This window comes from Piliocolobus tephrosceles, chromosome X, assembly GCF_002776525.5.
Source record: "Piliocolobus tephrosceles isolate RC106 chromosome X, ASM277652v3, whole genome shotgun sequence".
Lineage (NCBI taxonomy): Eukaryota > Metazoa > Chordata > Mammalia > Primates > Cercopithecidae > Piliocolobus > Piliocolobus tephrosceles.
In genome coordinates this window covers 16,134,492-16,151,526 of record NC_045455.1, presented here as the reverse complement: position 1 = coordinate 16,151,526, position 17,035 = coordinate 16,134,492, and the positions used below count along the sequence as shown (strand labels likewise).

The following is a 17,035-nucleotide window of genomic DNA, read 5'->3' as shown; positions in this document are numbered from 1 at the left end:
GGGAATTTGGTTTGCTTTACAAGTTAGGGTGAGTGGAGAGAACCCTCTTGACAGGATGATGAAATTTGTGGAAGTATAGCAAACAATAACCACCTATTATCCAGTTTCCTGAATGATAAAAATTGTGTGTGCATCTTGCCTCAAAGGTTTGACCATGGGGTGGGTTTTCTCTTCTGATAGATTAACAGTGTCCAGTCACATTTGTTATCATTTATGTGTGATCTTGCTGTTTACCTCTTTTAAATCAGAAATACAATCTGCTTAGGGGAAGACACACACACACACACACACACACACACACACGCACAAACACTGATTTATACTAAAATCACAAAAACCTTTTAAAATGTCTTGTGAAAATATTTTAGCTACCTTTCTTAGAACAAACATAAACAAGAATAGTAAATAAATGTGTAGGCCAGCACCAGCGTTGACATCTGTTGTGACCTGTGCTACATGGAGTAACCATTGTAGAGACAATCATCTTAGGCACCAAAATGACTTAGGAGCTTTTTTTTTGTTCTTTCTTATCACTTACTATTTTTATTAGTTTAGCTCTTTCCAAACATGTTTACTCAGAGATACCTATTTTAGTTAGGAAGAAAAAGAGAAATAACACCAATTAAAGCTAATTGAGGCTGAATTCTTGTCGGTCTTAAAAGAATCCTAATTGTTTCTCTTTGAACTGACTAATCCATAAAGTTTTCTGAAGGGATGGGGTGTGGTTGTATTTGATGGCTTCCATTTGGATGATTTCTACTAGCTTTTTTCTTATCTGAGAACTATTAGAACGAACGTGATCATTTTTCAGGCTGGAGTGCAGTGGCATGATATCAGCTCACTGCAACCTCTGCCTCCCTGGTTCAAGCGATTCTTCTGTCTCAGCCTCCCGAGTAGCTGGAACTACAGGCACCTGCCACCATACCCAGCTAATTTTTATATGAACATGATCAATTTTATACACATAGAACATAGTGAAATGCTGATAATTATAAGTGGTTTGCTCGCTGTTGTTACTTATTATGTGATCAACTGTGAAAATTTGTGCAACCCTCCCTCAGAATGGAAAAAAAATTAAGAGGATTTAGTCCGAGTTTCTGAGAATAATTTTCCAAGTATATCTGGAAAGATAAATTGATTTTAAAGGATGTATAATTGATTGATTTAAACATCATTTCATAAAACTCATTTTATGATCCACTGTGAGAGCAGCTTCAAATGCCCTCAGATAAGTATCGAGCCAAGTGGTACAAATGATTTTCATGCAACTGAAGATACCATTTATGCTGGAATAGCCCCCCAAAACAAAAATCCAGGTGATTTTTAACTTTGTGCTAACTATGACAATGTCTGTGTGTTTTGTGTATTCTCTCATAGGTATGAGAAAGTGCCAGTCATCTTGGTTGGGAACAAAGTGGACCTGGAAAGTGAGAGAGAAGTATCGTCCAATGAAGGCAGAGCACTTGCTGAAGAGTGGGGCTGCCCCTTTATGGAAACTTCCGCTAAGAGTAAAACAATGGTGGACGAACTCTTTGCAGAAATTGTGAGGCAGATGAACTATGCTGCTCAGCCTGACAAAGATGACCCATGCTGTTCTGCATGTAACATACAATAGCATCCAAATATGGCTGTCCTGGATGGGATTTGCCCAATGTCGTAGGTGATAGAATACTCGCCTACTCCACTGCAGAACTTGCAGGATGCGTGGTGTTAATCTACAGAGAACTGCAGCCCTTATTCAGAATTGAGCAGTGGTTGTCAGTTGATATCTCTGAGTAACATTTGGGTTCAGTAACTACAGTTTTCACCATTTGTCCTCAGTCTCCTTTATGCATCTGCAACTTTAAGGCATAGTCCATCGATCTACAGGGTGATCTCATTTGAAAGCTATGATGGCATTGTCGCTGAGTTGACAGAAGCAACTATTGTATAAATTAAAAATAACCATAAGGGAGAAACCAGAAGAATTCCTATGACCACTTACAATTAAAATATTTTGTCTTCTTTAAAAAAATAAGTAAAGGAGAAATATTTTCCTACAAGAGTACTGAATTTCAGGAATTGGGATAGAGCTTCTAACCAATGTATTTCGTCAAGTAAGATAGTAACAGCTGACCTGCCAACAGCATTACAGGGAGAGATTCTTTATTCAGCTAACACATTTCTGTTTTTCAAAATTGATGCTTAATTGTAGCTGTTATTCTAATTTGTCACATGGAACTAACTCCTGCTTCAATCCTTGATAGAGCAAAAGTCAGAACAGGTTATGTAAAAATACAGTCTGGCTTTAGAATTTGTTAAATCACCTGCTTTGCCACAGAAAATGGAGGCTTTCACAAGGGTTTGATCAGAATTAAAACCCCGACCCTGCCCTCTGTTAACTGAGCAGGGGTGGTCTTTGTAACTTTACTGAACAAGAGGGAAGCAACTGTGATGGGAAGAGATTACCTAGCCTTACTAACAAGAAGCATTCTAATAGATAAACTAGTACCATCATGTAAGGAAAATGAAGCCATGTTGCATCCACATGTTCCCGTTTGCAGAAACCTCACAAGACAGTACGAATATCTGGCATTTTTAAGTTCATGAAAGCAGCAAATTCCTTCTCGCCTTTAAGGGCTATGGTTGTAGTGTGACCTGTGGCTAACCTGCTTTCAAAATGAAGTTTGCTGTAGCAGAGCTTTATTGCAGGCATTTTAAAAATTGAATAACCATGTGAAATAATCTGGGCTTAAAAGTGAACATAAATTATAGAGTGGAAGGTAAGGGACAAAAGCCTTTTATCTTTAATTTTCCTGGAGAATTATATAAAGGTTTTCTTAGAACAATTTTGCCCTGATTACTGAAGTGTCAAATAAAGCTGGAGTGAATATTTTGTTTTGAAAAGGTGCTCAAGCTCTGACATTTTTGGTTTTCATAGCCGTGAAGTATTTATCATTTGCATGACTAATGGCACAGGAAAAACCTAGTCATAAGTTTTACAATCAAGTATAGAGGAGTCTTCAGCTAACTTCAGTTACAAATGCTGAAAAGATTATCTTGAGCTGGGCCTTGGGAGAAGAATTTGGCCTTCAGAACTGCAATATCACTGAGCCTGCGATATATACACCACCCCACATTTTGTTGGTTTCACAGTCTTGTGCAAGTAACCTCTGGTCTTACGTGTGTCACTGAGAGAAGAATGTGTGTTTGTGTGTGCATGTGTGTTTATTGTTCCGAAGAATTTGGCACAAGTCAGAGATAATTTGCCTATACTAAGAATCTATACTGCAGAATATAGTGTATCAAAAACTTTTTTCTTTTAAATTATTAAAGTGTCTTTTATACTTTTATGAAATCATTGGTAGCCCCCAAGTGTTTAATAACTGGCAATAAGCTTAGAGGATGAAAAAAAAAAAAAGGTTGATAGTATTTTTCATAATGAAAAAACTGAAGAGATAGGTGAATGAAACCAGGCCATAGTTGTCAAAAATCGTTGAATTTTGAATATTTACATTCTTCAGTATAATTTTTTATAATCCTCAGTTATGAAGCACCTGGTTTATAGGACAAAAAATTTTAACCAATTTTATTGAAACGAATTTCACTGCATAAAAGTTGGTTTGATTCAAACATGTAGAGAAATTGGAGATTCAAGATACATGATTTCTCTACTGAAATAAAAACATTTGTTAGTAAATTGGTTGAGTTTTGATTCCTCTAACTTCTCAGAATGATTCTTTTGAATTCTATAACTAATAGCAGTGTTTGACAAGTAAGATTGCAAAATAGAAATATATATAAAGATCCCACAGTATGACATTATGACTTCCTATGCAGATGTGAAAATAGGTTAAATAATATGGAAGATATGGCAGAATGTAAAGTGGAAAAAATGATCTAAAATTTTGAATTGTATTAATAGTTAAAAACATTTGTGTCAGATGACAAGGTGGGCCTTTACTGTCAAGACATGAATAATAACTGATCTGGCTCCCTGATCAGTGTTTCCACGCAGCCCTGCATATTTAGTGACCAAGGCATCAAGGACATCCCGAAACTGGAAACTCCTATCCATCTGGTATGAATATAACTCAGTTGGCAAATGAATGTGTTTGTTGAGATATTACAGTAATAAAATGCTTAAGAACAGGAAGATTACATTTGTTGGCATATGAAACCTTAGTGGCTACAGAAGAAAGTTGACCTTGTGTCACTATTTATTTTATGCCCTGATCAGACTAGCAACTTAGATAAGTGAAAGTTTTTCTCACATGCCTTAAAAATATTATGGTTTGATCCAAAGACCCACTTTTTCTTTAGCTCTTGTGATAAGATTTTCCTTTTTTTACTTTTATACAAAGGCAGCATCTTTGAATTTTTTTTTCTTTTGATGTTGCAACTTTTGGTTTCTTTTAAACTGTGATAGTGATGGTAACTGATGCCTTTCATTTTGTTCAACTTATACAAAACAAGCCAGCATCTGATCAAAAGTATTACATCAAATCTTTTCTTAAACTATTGAAAGGTGCTTTGATGATTTTCTCCTTTGGTTTGTAGAATTAGGACTGAACTTTTGACTCGAATTGCTACAGTTGCCATCACTTTTCTGTGGTAATACTACTGATATTTGCTTTTCTATATAAAGAAATGTTGCCTAAGACTATCTGGTATTTGTTTGCAAGGGTTTTCCAGTATGAATGTTAATGTTGTCAGTGTATGTATGAATATGAAAGTGCTTTGTTTTGTTTGTTGCTGTTTTTTGCTTCTGTGTTTTTTTAATTTTTTGTTCTTATCAGTAGTCTTGTGTTAGCACTGGGTAAGCTTTAATTGTCCCTTAGCCAATCAAACATTAAGGACTATGGGGTTCTTTTTTTTATTTAACATGTCATTGTGCATCTATTAAATCTTGATCAGGGTTTCAAGAATGACTGCAGTGGGTTTTGGAAACAGACTTATCATTATTGATTTGAGGTTTCCCAGAGATATAGTTCACAGTTAAGTGTTGCGCTCTAATACAACTGACCATTTAAAACTGAACAACAGTTTATTGTTTTGTAACAATTGCAGTTGTTAAACCTTGACATTTCAATTAAAACATGAATTGTAGTTATAACTCAATGCAAATTCAACAGTTGTATTTGGAGTTAAATTATTTTAACAAATAAATTTATTTAATGAAACTCTGGATTTGCTTTGTTTTGTACATGCTCATGAGAGAAATGTATTATATACAAAAACAACTAAAAATTGCCATATAATGAATTTAGTACTCCTCATGCAAAAATATTTTAGCTGATTTAAATTGAGAGTTCATCATATAAAAAGGCAAGTAGGTAGATACTTCTCATAGTCTTTAAATTTAACATGGAAAAGATTATAAAATCAGTTATTATAAATATAAACTTATCTCTACAAATGATATTTTATATTTTGAATGATAGCTGGCTAATTTGAAGCCTGATGCTAAGGTTAACAGAATTGCTCTAAATAATTAACATGAATTAGCAATATCACTAAAATGATTCTGTGTCCTTCTAGTGATGGCTTGAAGCCGGCTTTCGGTTTTCACGTCATGTGGATCCGAGAGTGCCAGAAGCTGAAGGTTGCTGCGGGGCTGTAGGGCCTGCTTGTTCTATATGGGGCCCTGTGAATGTTGGCAGATGCTGTTAATTGTATACAGCCTTCAGCTGCTCTGATAAGGAGCCCATTCATTTCCTAAGCCAACTTAAACTATGCCTTTTGGTTATGTTGCCTTCAAACTCTGCTGAAATCCTCTGGCAGCATTCCACCAGTTGAGACGCTTCATTGTTTTAGATTATAAGAATAATTTGAATGAATATAACAGAGGCACTGTAGACAGAATCCCAGATATTTAAAGGAAAACATACTTATATTTTAGTAATATCTTCTGAAGAACTTCATAATTTTATTTGAAGTGTTTATACATTTTTTATAAATTATTTAAATGTATCAAATCCCAAGTTGGAAGAATATCTTTGAGGCTAAAAAGTAGTACTCTGAAATTCTCTCAAGTTATATTATTTGTTAGAGGTCCACGAATGAAAATATATGTAGCTAAAGGAATAAGGTGCGGCCCAATTTGGAACCCAGCTGACGTCTAGGATCTATGAAACAGAGAATATTATCACAAACTTCTGAAAGAAGCTGTTGACCTTTTACTTGTTTCTTAATTTAAAATATTTTGCCATGTAAATACTAATAAAACATAGTGGCTCTTCATCAGTTAAATGGATAATTTCAACTGGTTTTACATTGTTGAATATTATCTAGTATTTTTAATAAATATTTTTATAATTTTTTTTTTTTTTTTTTTTTAGACAGAGTCTCACTCTGTCACCCAGGCTAGAGTGCAGTGGCAGAATCTCAGCTCACTGCAAGCCCCGCCTCCCGGGTATACGCCATTCTCCTGCCTCAGCCTCCCGAGTAGCTGGGACTTCTGGTGCCCGCCACCATGCCCAGCTAATTTTTTGTATTTTTTTAGTAGACACGGGGTTTCACCATGTTAGCCAAGATGGTCTCCATCTCCTGACCTCGTGATCTGCCCGTCTCAGCCTCCCAAAGTGCTGGGATCACAGGCGTGAACCACCGCACCTGGCCTATAAATAGTTTTTAGATAATATCCAACATCCCCAACATCGAAGTATTGAGTTTTAAAAGATTTGTTGCTATTCTAGGTAAGACACTATTATTTCTTTCTATATTTTCTTAGAAGTCTTCATGTTAGTCTGTAAGGAGTCCTCCAGGATTTCTCAGCAGGGAAAAAAGGTAGAGGAGTAGCTGCTTGAAAGATTAAATACGAAGACCTATTTAGTATGCATGAGCTGGGAATAAAGAAACTGAAGGAATGATTCTTGGTTTAGCTTACGGGAATTTTTTATTAAAAAAAATCTTAGATCCTCCCATTTTAAAGACTTCAGTATCGATGATTCATATTTACAATTTTACACTATTTTGAGTGTGATGTGTTTTATACCTTTAAAAACATCAATCAGGATACGTGAAGCAAAGAAAAGGTCACCCCAACTTCTAGTTCCCCAAAACAGCCACGTTAACAATGGATGTAAATCATTCCCAGCATCTTCCTATGCACATATATCTATATAAGTACATGAACATAGATAGGATAAATAACTCGATGTTATTTTTGAGAAACTGCCTCTAAGTGCTAAAAATGAATCACTGAAAGTCACACAGCTAATAAAGTGGCAAGAGTTGAGTTTCTAACTCTGCCACTTAATTTCTAACTCTTCTAACTTCTAACAAGCTTACAACTCTAAATGACCCTTTCCCCACTGTTAATCCTTTTACTTAAATTGAATCCACTCATTCCGTGCTCATTCAGCTATTATTTATTGAGAGGTTACACCTGCATCTGGCACTGCGGCAATACACAGATGGGCTCTACACATAAACCCCAATGTTAAAGACATCCTAGTCCCATCTCCTTGCCATTCCCTTTTCGCTCAAGACAGATACAGTTTAGTCTACTGGCAAGAAATAATTTGTACCTCCCCTACTTTCACATGTCAGCATCCCAGTAATCCAGGCTGAGCCGAAGTCCCAGGCACAGCCCCAGAGACTGCTGCTGGCTCTGTTCTTTCCAAGATCTGTGCACCAGCCTGAGCTAGACCCTCCTGGGAACCTGAGGTGTCTGTGTGACAGAGTGGAGGTGGATGACAGTACAGCAGGGCCTCAGGGCTCTGCTGTTAGAGGCTGGGTCTACTTCTAAGGAAGAATTCAGGCTAAAAATAGGATTAGCAAGGGGCAGTGGGGATACAGAGGCAGGTTGGGGACAGCAGGGCAAAGGGTTCTATGTATCAGATACTACACTGAAGAATAAATGCTGGGTCCATGCCTATAGTTAAATACCAGGTGTTTTTAGGTTTTAGTGAGATTTTTAGTTTAAAATGTTGACGTTTGTTACAGCACAGCTCTGTAGTGTGTTCTGAAGAGGTCTTATACCATGAGGGGTTTTGCTGAAAATGATGATAGAGTCAAGCAAGTTTGGGAAACCCCACATAACAGATTGCACATCTTGGAAAAAACTCAAATTCCACTCATGTCCCAAAACTAACTAGACCCCAGGACACTTTCTTTTGATTATACACAGTAGCACTCTCTGGAGCACAATTTGGAAAATGCTGCTATTAGATATTTGGCCTCCAAATGCTGATGTGGGAACTCTGTCCAGGTGAGGGGACCTGGATCAGTTGTGAGCGTGAGAATTCTTCTGACCCCTGTAGTCTCTAGAGGAAGGGAAGAGAAAGGGAGCGAGTTGGGTGCAATAGCTCGTGCCTGTTAGCTCAGCACTTTGGGAGGCCAAGGCAGGTGGATCATCTGACGTCAGGAGTTCAAGACCAGCCTGGCCAACATGGTGAAACCCCGTTTCTACTAAAAGTACAAAAAATAGCCAAGCATGGTGATGTGTGGCTGTAGTCCCAGCTACTCTAGAGGCTGAGGCAGGAGAATTGCTTGAACCTGGGAGGCAGAGGTTGCAGTGAGCTGAGATCAGGCCACTGCACTCCAGCCTGGGTGGCAGAGGGAGACCCCATCCAAAAACAGAGAGAGGGAGAAGAGGAGAGGAGGCAATCTACAGTTGATGGACATTGGAGTATTTCCAGTTTGAGTCTATTATGAATAAAACTGCTGTGAACATTTGTGTACATGACTTTTGATGGATAGACACAATACTCACTCCTAGGTCACTATCTAGGAGGGGAATTGCAGAATGACAAGATTTGATTGTCAACTTTCATAAACATTGATAGTTTTATCAAGTGGTTGTACCAGTTTACACAAACAAGCAGTATGTGAGACCTCCAGTTGCACCATGTCAAGGATGGATTGCCTGCCTGGGAAGTGGGCTGTGACATAGAGCTTAGTGTGCAGGATGCATATTACCAAATGTCCTTGGGATTAACTCCTGTGGAAGGGAGTAGAGGAAGTAAGGTTGGCCAGAGGGAAAAGTTGTGCAATGCAGGGCCAACAACCCCCAGACAGGAGGAGTTAGAATGAGGCCCCTAGAGTTGGGCCCCAGATGGTTTAGTCCTCTGTACCCTCTGCCTGTCAGTTGTTGTGACCTTGAACAAGATGCAGAGGCAATCCCTGAAGGATCAGAGAGTGAAGGCTGTCGGCACTCTCAGCAGAGGGCAGCAGTCACTTGACTGAAAGGAGGTCCATGTGGTGCCTCACAGCGTCTATCAACTCCACCTTCCACACACATACCTGGCACTGTCAGGCTTTGTCATTTTTGATTTTATTCTGGTGGGAGCGTGGTGGGATGTCACTGTGGATTCTACTTCGTGTTTCTCTAAGGCCAATATATTTATACGCTTATTGGTCATTGGTTACCCTCTTTTGTGAAGTGGCTATTTATGTTTTTTGCCCATTTAGTAAATGTTTTATTTACTGTTTTATTAAGTGACTCAAAAAAGATTTATTTAATCTTTTACTTACATATTTGTAGGAGTTCTTTACATTTTCTGGGCACGTTTATAAGTACAGTGTACTATCCGAGTCTGAAGCTTGCCTTTTCACACTCTTGTTGATATCTCCTGATAAACAGAAGTCCTTACTTTTAATGAAGTCAATGCACCAATCTTTTATTTGATGGTTAATTTTTTTGTGTTCTTTTAAAGAAATCTTTGCCCACTTTAGGGTTGTTCTTGACCTCCAGCCCTTCAGGGGTATGCTGAGTTGACCTTATGAATATGATAATAGGAAAATAACAATTGTAATCATAGTTTACTGAACAGTGATGCACCAACCATCACCATCATCAGTCTTGGTTTCATATTATTGATGAAATATTTAAACATTAATAGAGCTGGCTCTTGGCCAGCGTTTCTGTGAATGTGTTCCATCAAGTACTAAGGCTGAATAGGAAAAAGATTTCCATGGTCAAATACGTTTGAGAAACACCAGCTTAAACAAAGTTAAATAGGCTCTTGTGGTTTTCAATATCCTAATGTGGATTATGTAACATTGTAAGATATAAATACATTATGTTCTGCAAATTATTTAACCATCGTATGCTAGTTCTTAGAACACTTCACAGGACTAGTATTCCATAGTTTGGTAAATACTTGTCAAGGCAAAGGGTATGATGTCCAACAAAAACCAGCTTAAGAATGAACTGAATCTGAGAGTTCATAGTGAAATTAAAAAATAAATGGCTAATAAGGATTAGCCATTTACAGGATACTAGCTAATAGATACAGAAGACAGAACCAAGAAGTCATCCCTTTCCAATCCTCCACATCAAAGTAGATTCAGGGATGGATCAGCAATCAGCAATGCTGAGGCCACTGGGTGCAAGGGTTAGAGGGAAACAGATATTCACAAATTACTTCTTATTTGCTAAGGGAAAGAGGCAGCTTTTCAGTGGTGACACCTGGCTGACACCACATGAACCAGGTGATCAAACCAAGCACTGCCAACAAAGGGACAAAAGTCTAAAGTCTGTCATGGGCCCCTCTGTGACACAAAAGAATCACCCAATGCCACCTATGTGGTATCTTCACCTGGATCAAATCATGGAGAAACAATCAGACAAATCCACATCATGGGACACGCCACAAAAATAGGTTTGGATGCTTCCAAACTATCAATGTCTTGAAAGACAAAAATAATGGGATGGGGGTTAAGGGGCTGTCCTAGATATAAGGAGACTAAAGAGATTTTTTTAAAGAAAATGATGCATCCTAACATTTTTCCAACCACCGTCTTTCAAATGTGCAACATAGTTCCATCAAATTTTACTGTGTATAGAGACTCTCAAAAGAAGGAAAATGTGGCCCTCCCCTTAACGGGATGCATCCAAATCCATGTGGCGGCCGAGCACGGTCACTTACACCTGTAATCCCAGCACTTTGGGATACCGAAGCAGGCAGATCATGAGGTCGGGAAATCAAGGCCATCCTGGCCAACAACACAATGAAACCCCATCTCTACTAAAAATACAAAAAATTAGCCGGGCGTGGTGGTGGGTGCCTGTAGTCCCAGCTACTGGGGAGGCTGAGGCAGGAGAATGGTGTGAACCTGGAAGGCGGAGCTTGCAGTGAGCCAAGATTGCGCCACTGCGCTCCAGTACGGGTTACAGAGCAAGACTCCTTTTCACAAAAAAAAAAAAAAAAAAAAAAAAAAATCCCTGTGGCTCACTGTAGAAAAAGCCAGTCTTTCCCCTGCCCTGGAAATCTGGGAACCTCCTTCCACTACAGATTGAGCTCTGCTCCTTTCCCACTGAGAATCCCTGGATTAAGCTGGTTGCTCCTTGTAACGTAAGTGAGACTCTCAATACTCACTGCCCAGAGAGCCCGACTTCTGATCTTTTGCTGCCTTGTCTTGCTGTTGTCCTGGGGCAGCAGCAAGAGCAAACAAGTAATTTCAGAGTTTATGCCATGAAAGTTGATGGAAGAGTTGGGCTAGGCATGCCTGGACCTCTTAAGCCAATTCAGCTGTGTTTACTCCTCCTTCCTTGCTCCTTCCCTCTTTTCATTCCTTCTGTTGCCTCACGTGCCACGAGGACCTTTTCATAGAGCCATGTCACTGGATTTTCCCCACATCCTAAACACAGACAATTGCTAATTAAGTCATTCACATTATTTCCTTTTCAGAATGATTTTGGCCTTTTAATTGTTTTTCTAGCAATAAACATCTTTCTGGAAGAGGAATTAGCTCACTTGAGCAGCTGGTTTCAACAACTCCCTGCATTTTCCTTCAGCACCCAGGGACATGTGATTTGTAACTAAAACAAAATAAAAATGCACAAAACTCATTCACTCATACCAATAATATTTGCTGTATAATTTTTTCAAATGACTGACTTCTTTCCAAATATACACAACAAAACTGGTCAGCATTAAAACTGCGAGGACAGTGGTTGTCACCGTTTGCCACTGTATCTGTCAACTCCTTTATGGAGCCTCTCAAAGCTGCCCATGGCCATAGCCTTGGGCCTGGGGTTGGAGTGGAGAACAGCCGGCAGAAATGGCTGTGGACTGGAACCTGGCTGGAGAACCAGGGCAGGTACTTCTTGGGAAGGACCAAGGGAGAGTCCTTAAACGGTAACCTGACAGCGTCCTCAGGGAGGAAATGTGATCCTAAGTGGAAAACCATAAATAATGACTCCTGTGCTCATGACTCAAAGGAATTCCAAATAGTAGCAACAGAATATAGCTTTCCTTTTCATTTTATCTGAAGAGTTGCTAATGTTTCTTTAAGATGACTGTGTCCTCTTTTTCTTCTTACAATGACTTGTCACTTCAGTCCTGAACAAATATTGTCTATTAGCATATCAGTGGCTTGGAAAAATATAAAGGCAAAATATACTAGAGCTGAACAATATAGATCCCCTAGTCACTCACTTTTCATTACATTTGGATGGATTCTTCATTGCCATGGAAACACTCTACCCTTACCAAAATTTGTAGGCAGGGATCTGCTCCAAGCTTCACAGTTCTGTGTCTTAGAGACATTTCTTGTTCTATTTATGAGTTCAGAAGCTATGCCGCAGTTTCCCATTGGGATAGCATGCAACTGTAGCTGCTGTCAGTTGCTCAAGACAGTTAATATAAGAGATACTGCACCAGAGACTGTGAGAGAAGTAGTGGGTGTACCAACACGTTCCATGATTCTGGCACTGGTTTTGACTGCCACCTTATAATTTTTTCACCCGAAGGCCGGCTCTACCAAGTAGAATATGCTTTTAAGGCTATTAACCAGGATGGCCTTACATCAGTAGCTGTCAGAAAGAAAGACTGTGCAGTAATTGTCACACAGACGAGAGTACCTGACAAATTGTTGGATTCCAGGACTCACTTAATCAAGATGACCAAAAACACTGGCTGTGTGATCACAGGAGTGACTGCTGACAGCAGATCCCGGGAACAGAGGGCACAATATAAGGCAGCTAATTGCAAATATAAGTATGTTTATTAGATTCCTGTGGACATACTGTGTAGAAGGAATTACTGATATTACTCAGGTCTATCCACAGAATGCTGAAATGAGGTCCCTTGGTTGTTGTACGATTTTAATTAGTATATTTGAAGAACTAGGCCCTCGGGTGTACAAGTGTGATGCTGCGGGTTACTACTGTGGGTTTAAAGCCACTGCAGCAGGAGTTAAACAAGCTGAGTCAACCAGCTTCATTGAAGTGAAGAACAAATTTGCCTGGACATTTTAACACAGTGGCAATTACCTGCCTTTCTACTGTGCTATCAATGATCTCAAACCTTCAGAGAGAGAAATTCGAGTACCAATGAAATTCCTGAATTCAGGATTCTTACATGAGCAGAGATTCACCACACCTTGTTGTTCCAGCACAGAGAGACTAAACATTGTCCTTAGTTTACCAAATCCATGATGCCACTTCCTCTGTGTTTGGTAACAACAAACCAACTTTATGGAGGTCTCTGGATTGAAACAGGAGCCTCTCCCGCTCCTCCCACCACTGAAGTGGTTAGGACTCTGTATTAGTAAAAACAATGCTTTTGGGGAAAAATGTAAAAAATAAAAAACGATCCCTTGCTTTCTTTTCTTACAGATTCTTTCTATATGAAACTACTTTCTTTATTGTCTTTGGTTTGGTTAATTTATTAAATGGCTCTGTCCAATATGGTAGCCATTGGCCACATCCACATATGGCTATTTAAATGTATATTATTAAACTTAAATAAAATTAAAATACAGTTAGTCAGTAGCACTAGCCACATTTCAAGTCACATTAGCCACATTCTAAGAGTTCATTAACCATAGGTAGGTAGTGGCTACACATTAGACAGTACAGATACACAGCATTTCCATCACTGCAGAACATTCTATTAAACAGGGTTACAAATAAAAGTTTGCTTATATCAGAGCTATTCAATTTTATTTGTTCAAAAATAACAAGGGACTAGGAAGATATATGCAGAGCTAGCTTTATGTGTGGGACTAGGAACATATATGCAGAGCTAGCTTTATGTGTAAACGACCCCACACTTAGAAGAAACCAAAGCTTGGTTCAGTCCTCTGTTGTGGTCTTGAAATTCTTAATAATTTTGAACAAGGCTCTGAGTTCATGCACAAGGCTCTTCAAATTAAGTAGCCAGTCCTGCACTATATAAGATGAAGCTTGGCTGTTGAATTCTTTGTTTTCACTTCCCCTGCATTTGGTTCTTTTCCAGCTGCCCTTTTTTTAGAGCAAGGAAGAACAGTTGACACATGAGATAAAATTCAGGTGCCTGGAATCCTTTATACCATCTCAACAGTCTTACCAGGGATCTAGCTTTCAATAACACCTCTTAGGAATGATAAAAGCCTAAAACAATGTTTTGGCAACTCCAATACTAAGAAAAAGTTTAGCTTCTCTTAGTAACAGGTATTTTCAACCATGAATTCTGAGTTGCCCACAGTGGAATTCCTTTCTCTTATAGCCTTGCCAGAGTTTTTTTTTTTTTTTTTAATTTGAGACAGAGTCTCGCTCTGTCTCCAGACTGGAGTATAGTGACACAATCTCGACTCACTGCCATCTCTGCCTCCTGGGTTCAAGCAATTCCCCTGCCTCAGCCTCCCGAGTAGTTGGGACTACAGGCACGCACCACCATGCCTGTCTCATTTTTTGTGTTTTAGTAAAGACGGAGTTTCACCATGTTGGCCAGGATGGTCTCAATCTCCTGACCTTGTGATCTGCCTGCCTCGGCCTCCCAAAGTGCTGATATTACAGGCATGAGGCACCAAGCCCGGCCTGCCAGAGCTCATGTTTAAGATTGAGCCTGACTTGTTTTATTCTTCATCCATTCATTCCTTTATTCTTACAATCCTTTATTCAGCAAATATGAAGCATCTACCACGTAGGAGACACTGTTACAGGTCTGAATAAAAAATTATGTGGCACATACCTGCTGTTGCTATCTGGTAAATTATGTGCTGCAATTAACCCAACATTAGCAACAGAAACAAGAGGACAGTAAAATCAAAGGCAGCCTGAGTATCATCAATGATTTATTAGCTACTCTCCATGTTTCCTGGTCACAGTAAAACAACAAAACAGAATGAATGAACAATTCCTACTGATTCATGTACTATGTTATAAAGAGGAAAATTTCCCAACCAAATTTTGGTTAGTTTTTTTTGTTTTTTTAAATATACCAACCAGTTAAAGAAAAAATAGCACAGATAATAATAGTATTAGTGATAATTTTACCATTAATACTAAAGTCACTTTCACTTGTATTGGGAGCTCATTGCACGATGTACCTTTCTGAAAAATTTGATTCCCAATTATGTTTGAATTAAACTAACATTTGCATTGGTGCTGCCTTCCTGGGCTCATGTGGTTCAGGTATGTATCGAATGTCAAAGGAAAGACGGCATGTGACTACACAGGCCAATGAAAATTTGCAAAGCCAGAGACACTCATGCTGAGAATTGCAATGTCATATAAAAACGCTTCTTCTCACCTTTCAGTATATTGGGAGGCTTGTAGAAATGCATACCACATAAACTGAACAGGAAATAAGGGCAAAGAGAATATAGTAGAAAAATAAGGTAAACAAACAAACAAACAAGCAAAAACCCTCACAGGTAAAGTTATTATTCACAATGCATGACAAATGGTCCTGTATTTTTTTAAAAGATAGAAATGGAATCTTGGTATGTTGCCCAGGCTGGCCTGTATTTTTGAAAGCTGAGTTCTTCATACTTAATCCTGAGTTCCCTGGTAGCCAAAACCAAGAGGAAAACAAAATTACAATGTTTATAGTGTTTTGTTTTGTTTTACAGTGTTTTTTTGTTTACAGAGTTTGTTTTTTGTTTTTTGTTTTCAGACAGAGTCTTGCTCTGTCGCCCAGGCTGGAGTGCAGTGGTGCAACCTTGGCTCACTGCAACCTCTGCCTTCCCGGTTCAAGCGATTCTCCTTACTCAGCCTCCAGAGTAACTGGGATTACAGTCGCCCACCACAACGCCTGCCTAATTTTTGTATTTTTAGTAGAGACGGAGTTCATGATGTTGGCCAGGCTGGTCTTGAACTCCTAACCTCAAGTCATCCGCCCACCTCAGCCTCCCAAAGTGCTGGGATTACAGGCGTGAGCCACTGCGCCTGGCCTAAGTGTTTTTGAAATAAAAATAACCAACTCTAGAGATAGACACCAATGTTTCTGTGGATCCCCAAAAGAGCACACTGTATGACTGTAGTAAATGATGCCATCAGCCACAAAGTGGGGACTATTTGTTATAAGTCTTGTGACCTCTGTCATTTGTTTATTCATTAACATTTATTCTTGTCAATGCTTAATGTTTATAGAATAATTTTGCGGCTTTTCCATAAAGGAGTAGATTTTAAAATATTCTATTTATAGCATTCCAGGAAGAACACAGGAATAAAAGAAGAAACAAAAGGAGAGGTGGGCAGGAAAACTGATTAGGGAACCGAGAGAAGTCCTGAGAAATTAGCCCTGTTGGATTTAGATTCCTAAGCAATGACCTAAGAATGTCCCGTGGGAAGATGCTAGGCATTTAACAGAGGTAGAGATGGAGTCCAGAGAGTCTCTGGGCATGACATCCGGATAGTATTTGAGGGCTATTTAAACATATATATATTTAAATACACTTTACTTTTTAGAGCAGTTTTAGGTTCACAGAAAAACTGAGAAGTACAGAGAGTTCTCATATACTCCCTTCCCCCACACCCACAGCCTAACCCAATATCAACATCCTGCACCAGAGTGGTGCATGTGTTACAGTCACTAAACCTGCACTGGCACATCATGTTCGCCCGAAGACCATAGTTTAGATTAGTATTCACTCTTGGTGGTGTACATTCTATGGGTTTTGACAATGCATAATGACATATCTTCACCATTATAGGCCCATATATTTTTATCCTCAAGAAATTCCAGTTCTTTGTGGTCCTGAGGCTAGACATAAGCATGAGGTTAAGAGACATAAGCATGAGGTTAAGAAAAAGTTTAGGTTCTCTTAGTAACAGGTGTTTTCTACTATGAATTTTGAGATGTGGGAACAAGAGCGCAGGATATGAGAACAGCAGAAC

The 17,035-nt window shown here is 38.9% G+C and overlaps 1 protein-coding gene and 1 pseudogene across 1 annotated transcript in view; both read left to right on the top strand.

Annotated features, from left to right (window-relative positions):
* RAP2A (RAP2A, member of RAS oncogene family) overlaps positions 1-5,162 on the top strand; it is a 34,174-nt gene extending 29,012 nt beyond the window's left edge. Inside the window, exon 2 of the mRNA XM_023218041.2 lies at positions 1,378-5,162. Coding sequence (XP_023073809.1) covers positions 1,378-1,615 — 238 coding nt within the window. The 3' untranslated portion in view covers positions 1,616-5,162. The remainder of the gene's footprint in view (positions 1-1,377) is intronic.
* Positions 5,163-11,991: 6,829 nt separating this feature from the next.
* On the top strand, positions 11,992-13,296 carry LOC111546615 (annotated as a pseudogene).
* Positions 13,297-17,035: the final 3,739 nt, after the last annotated feature.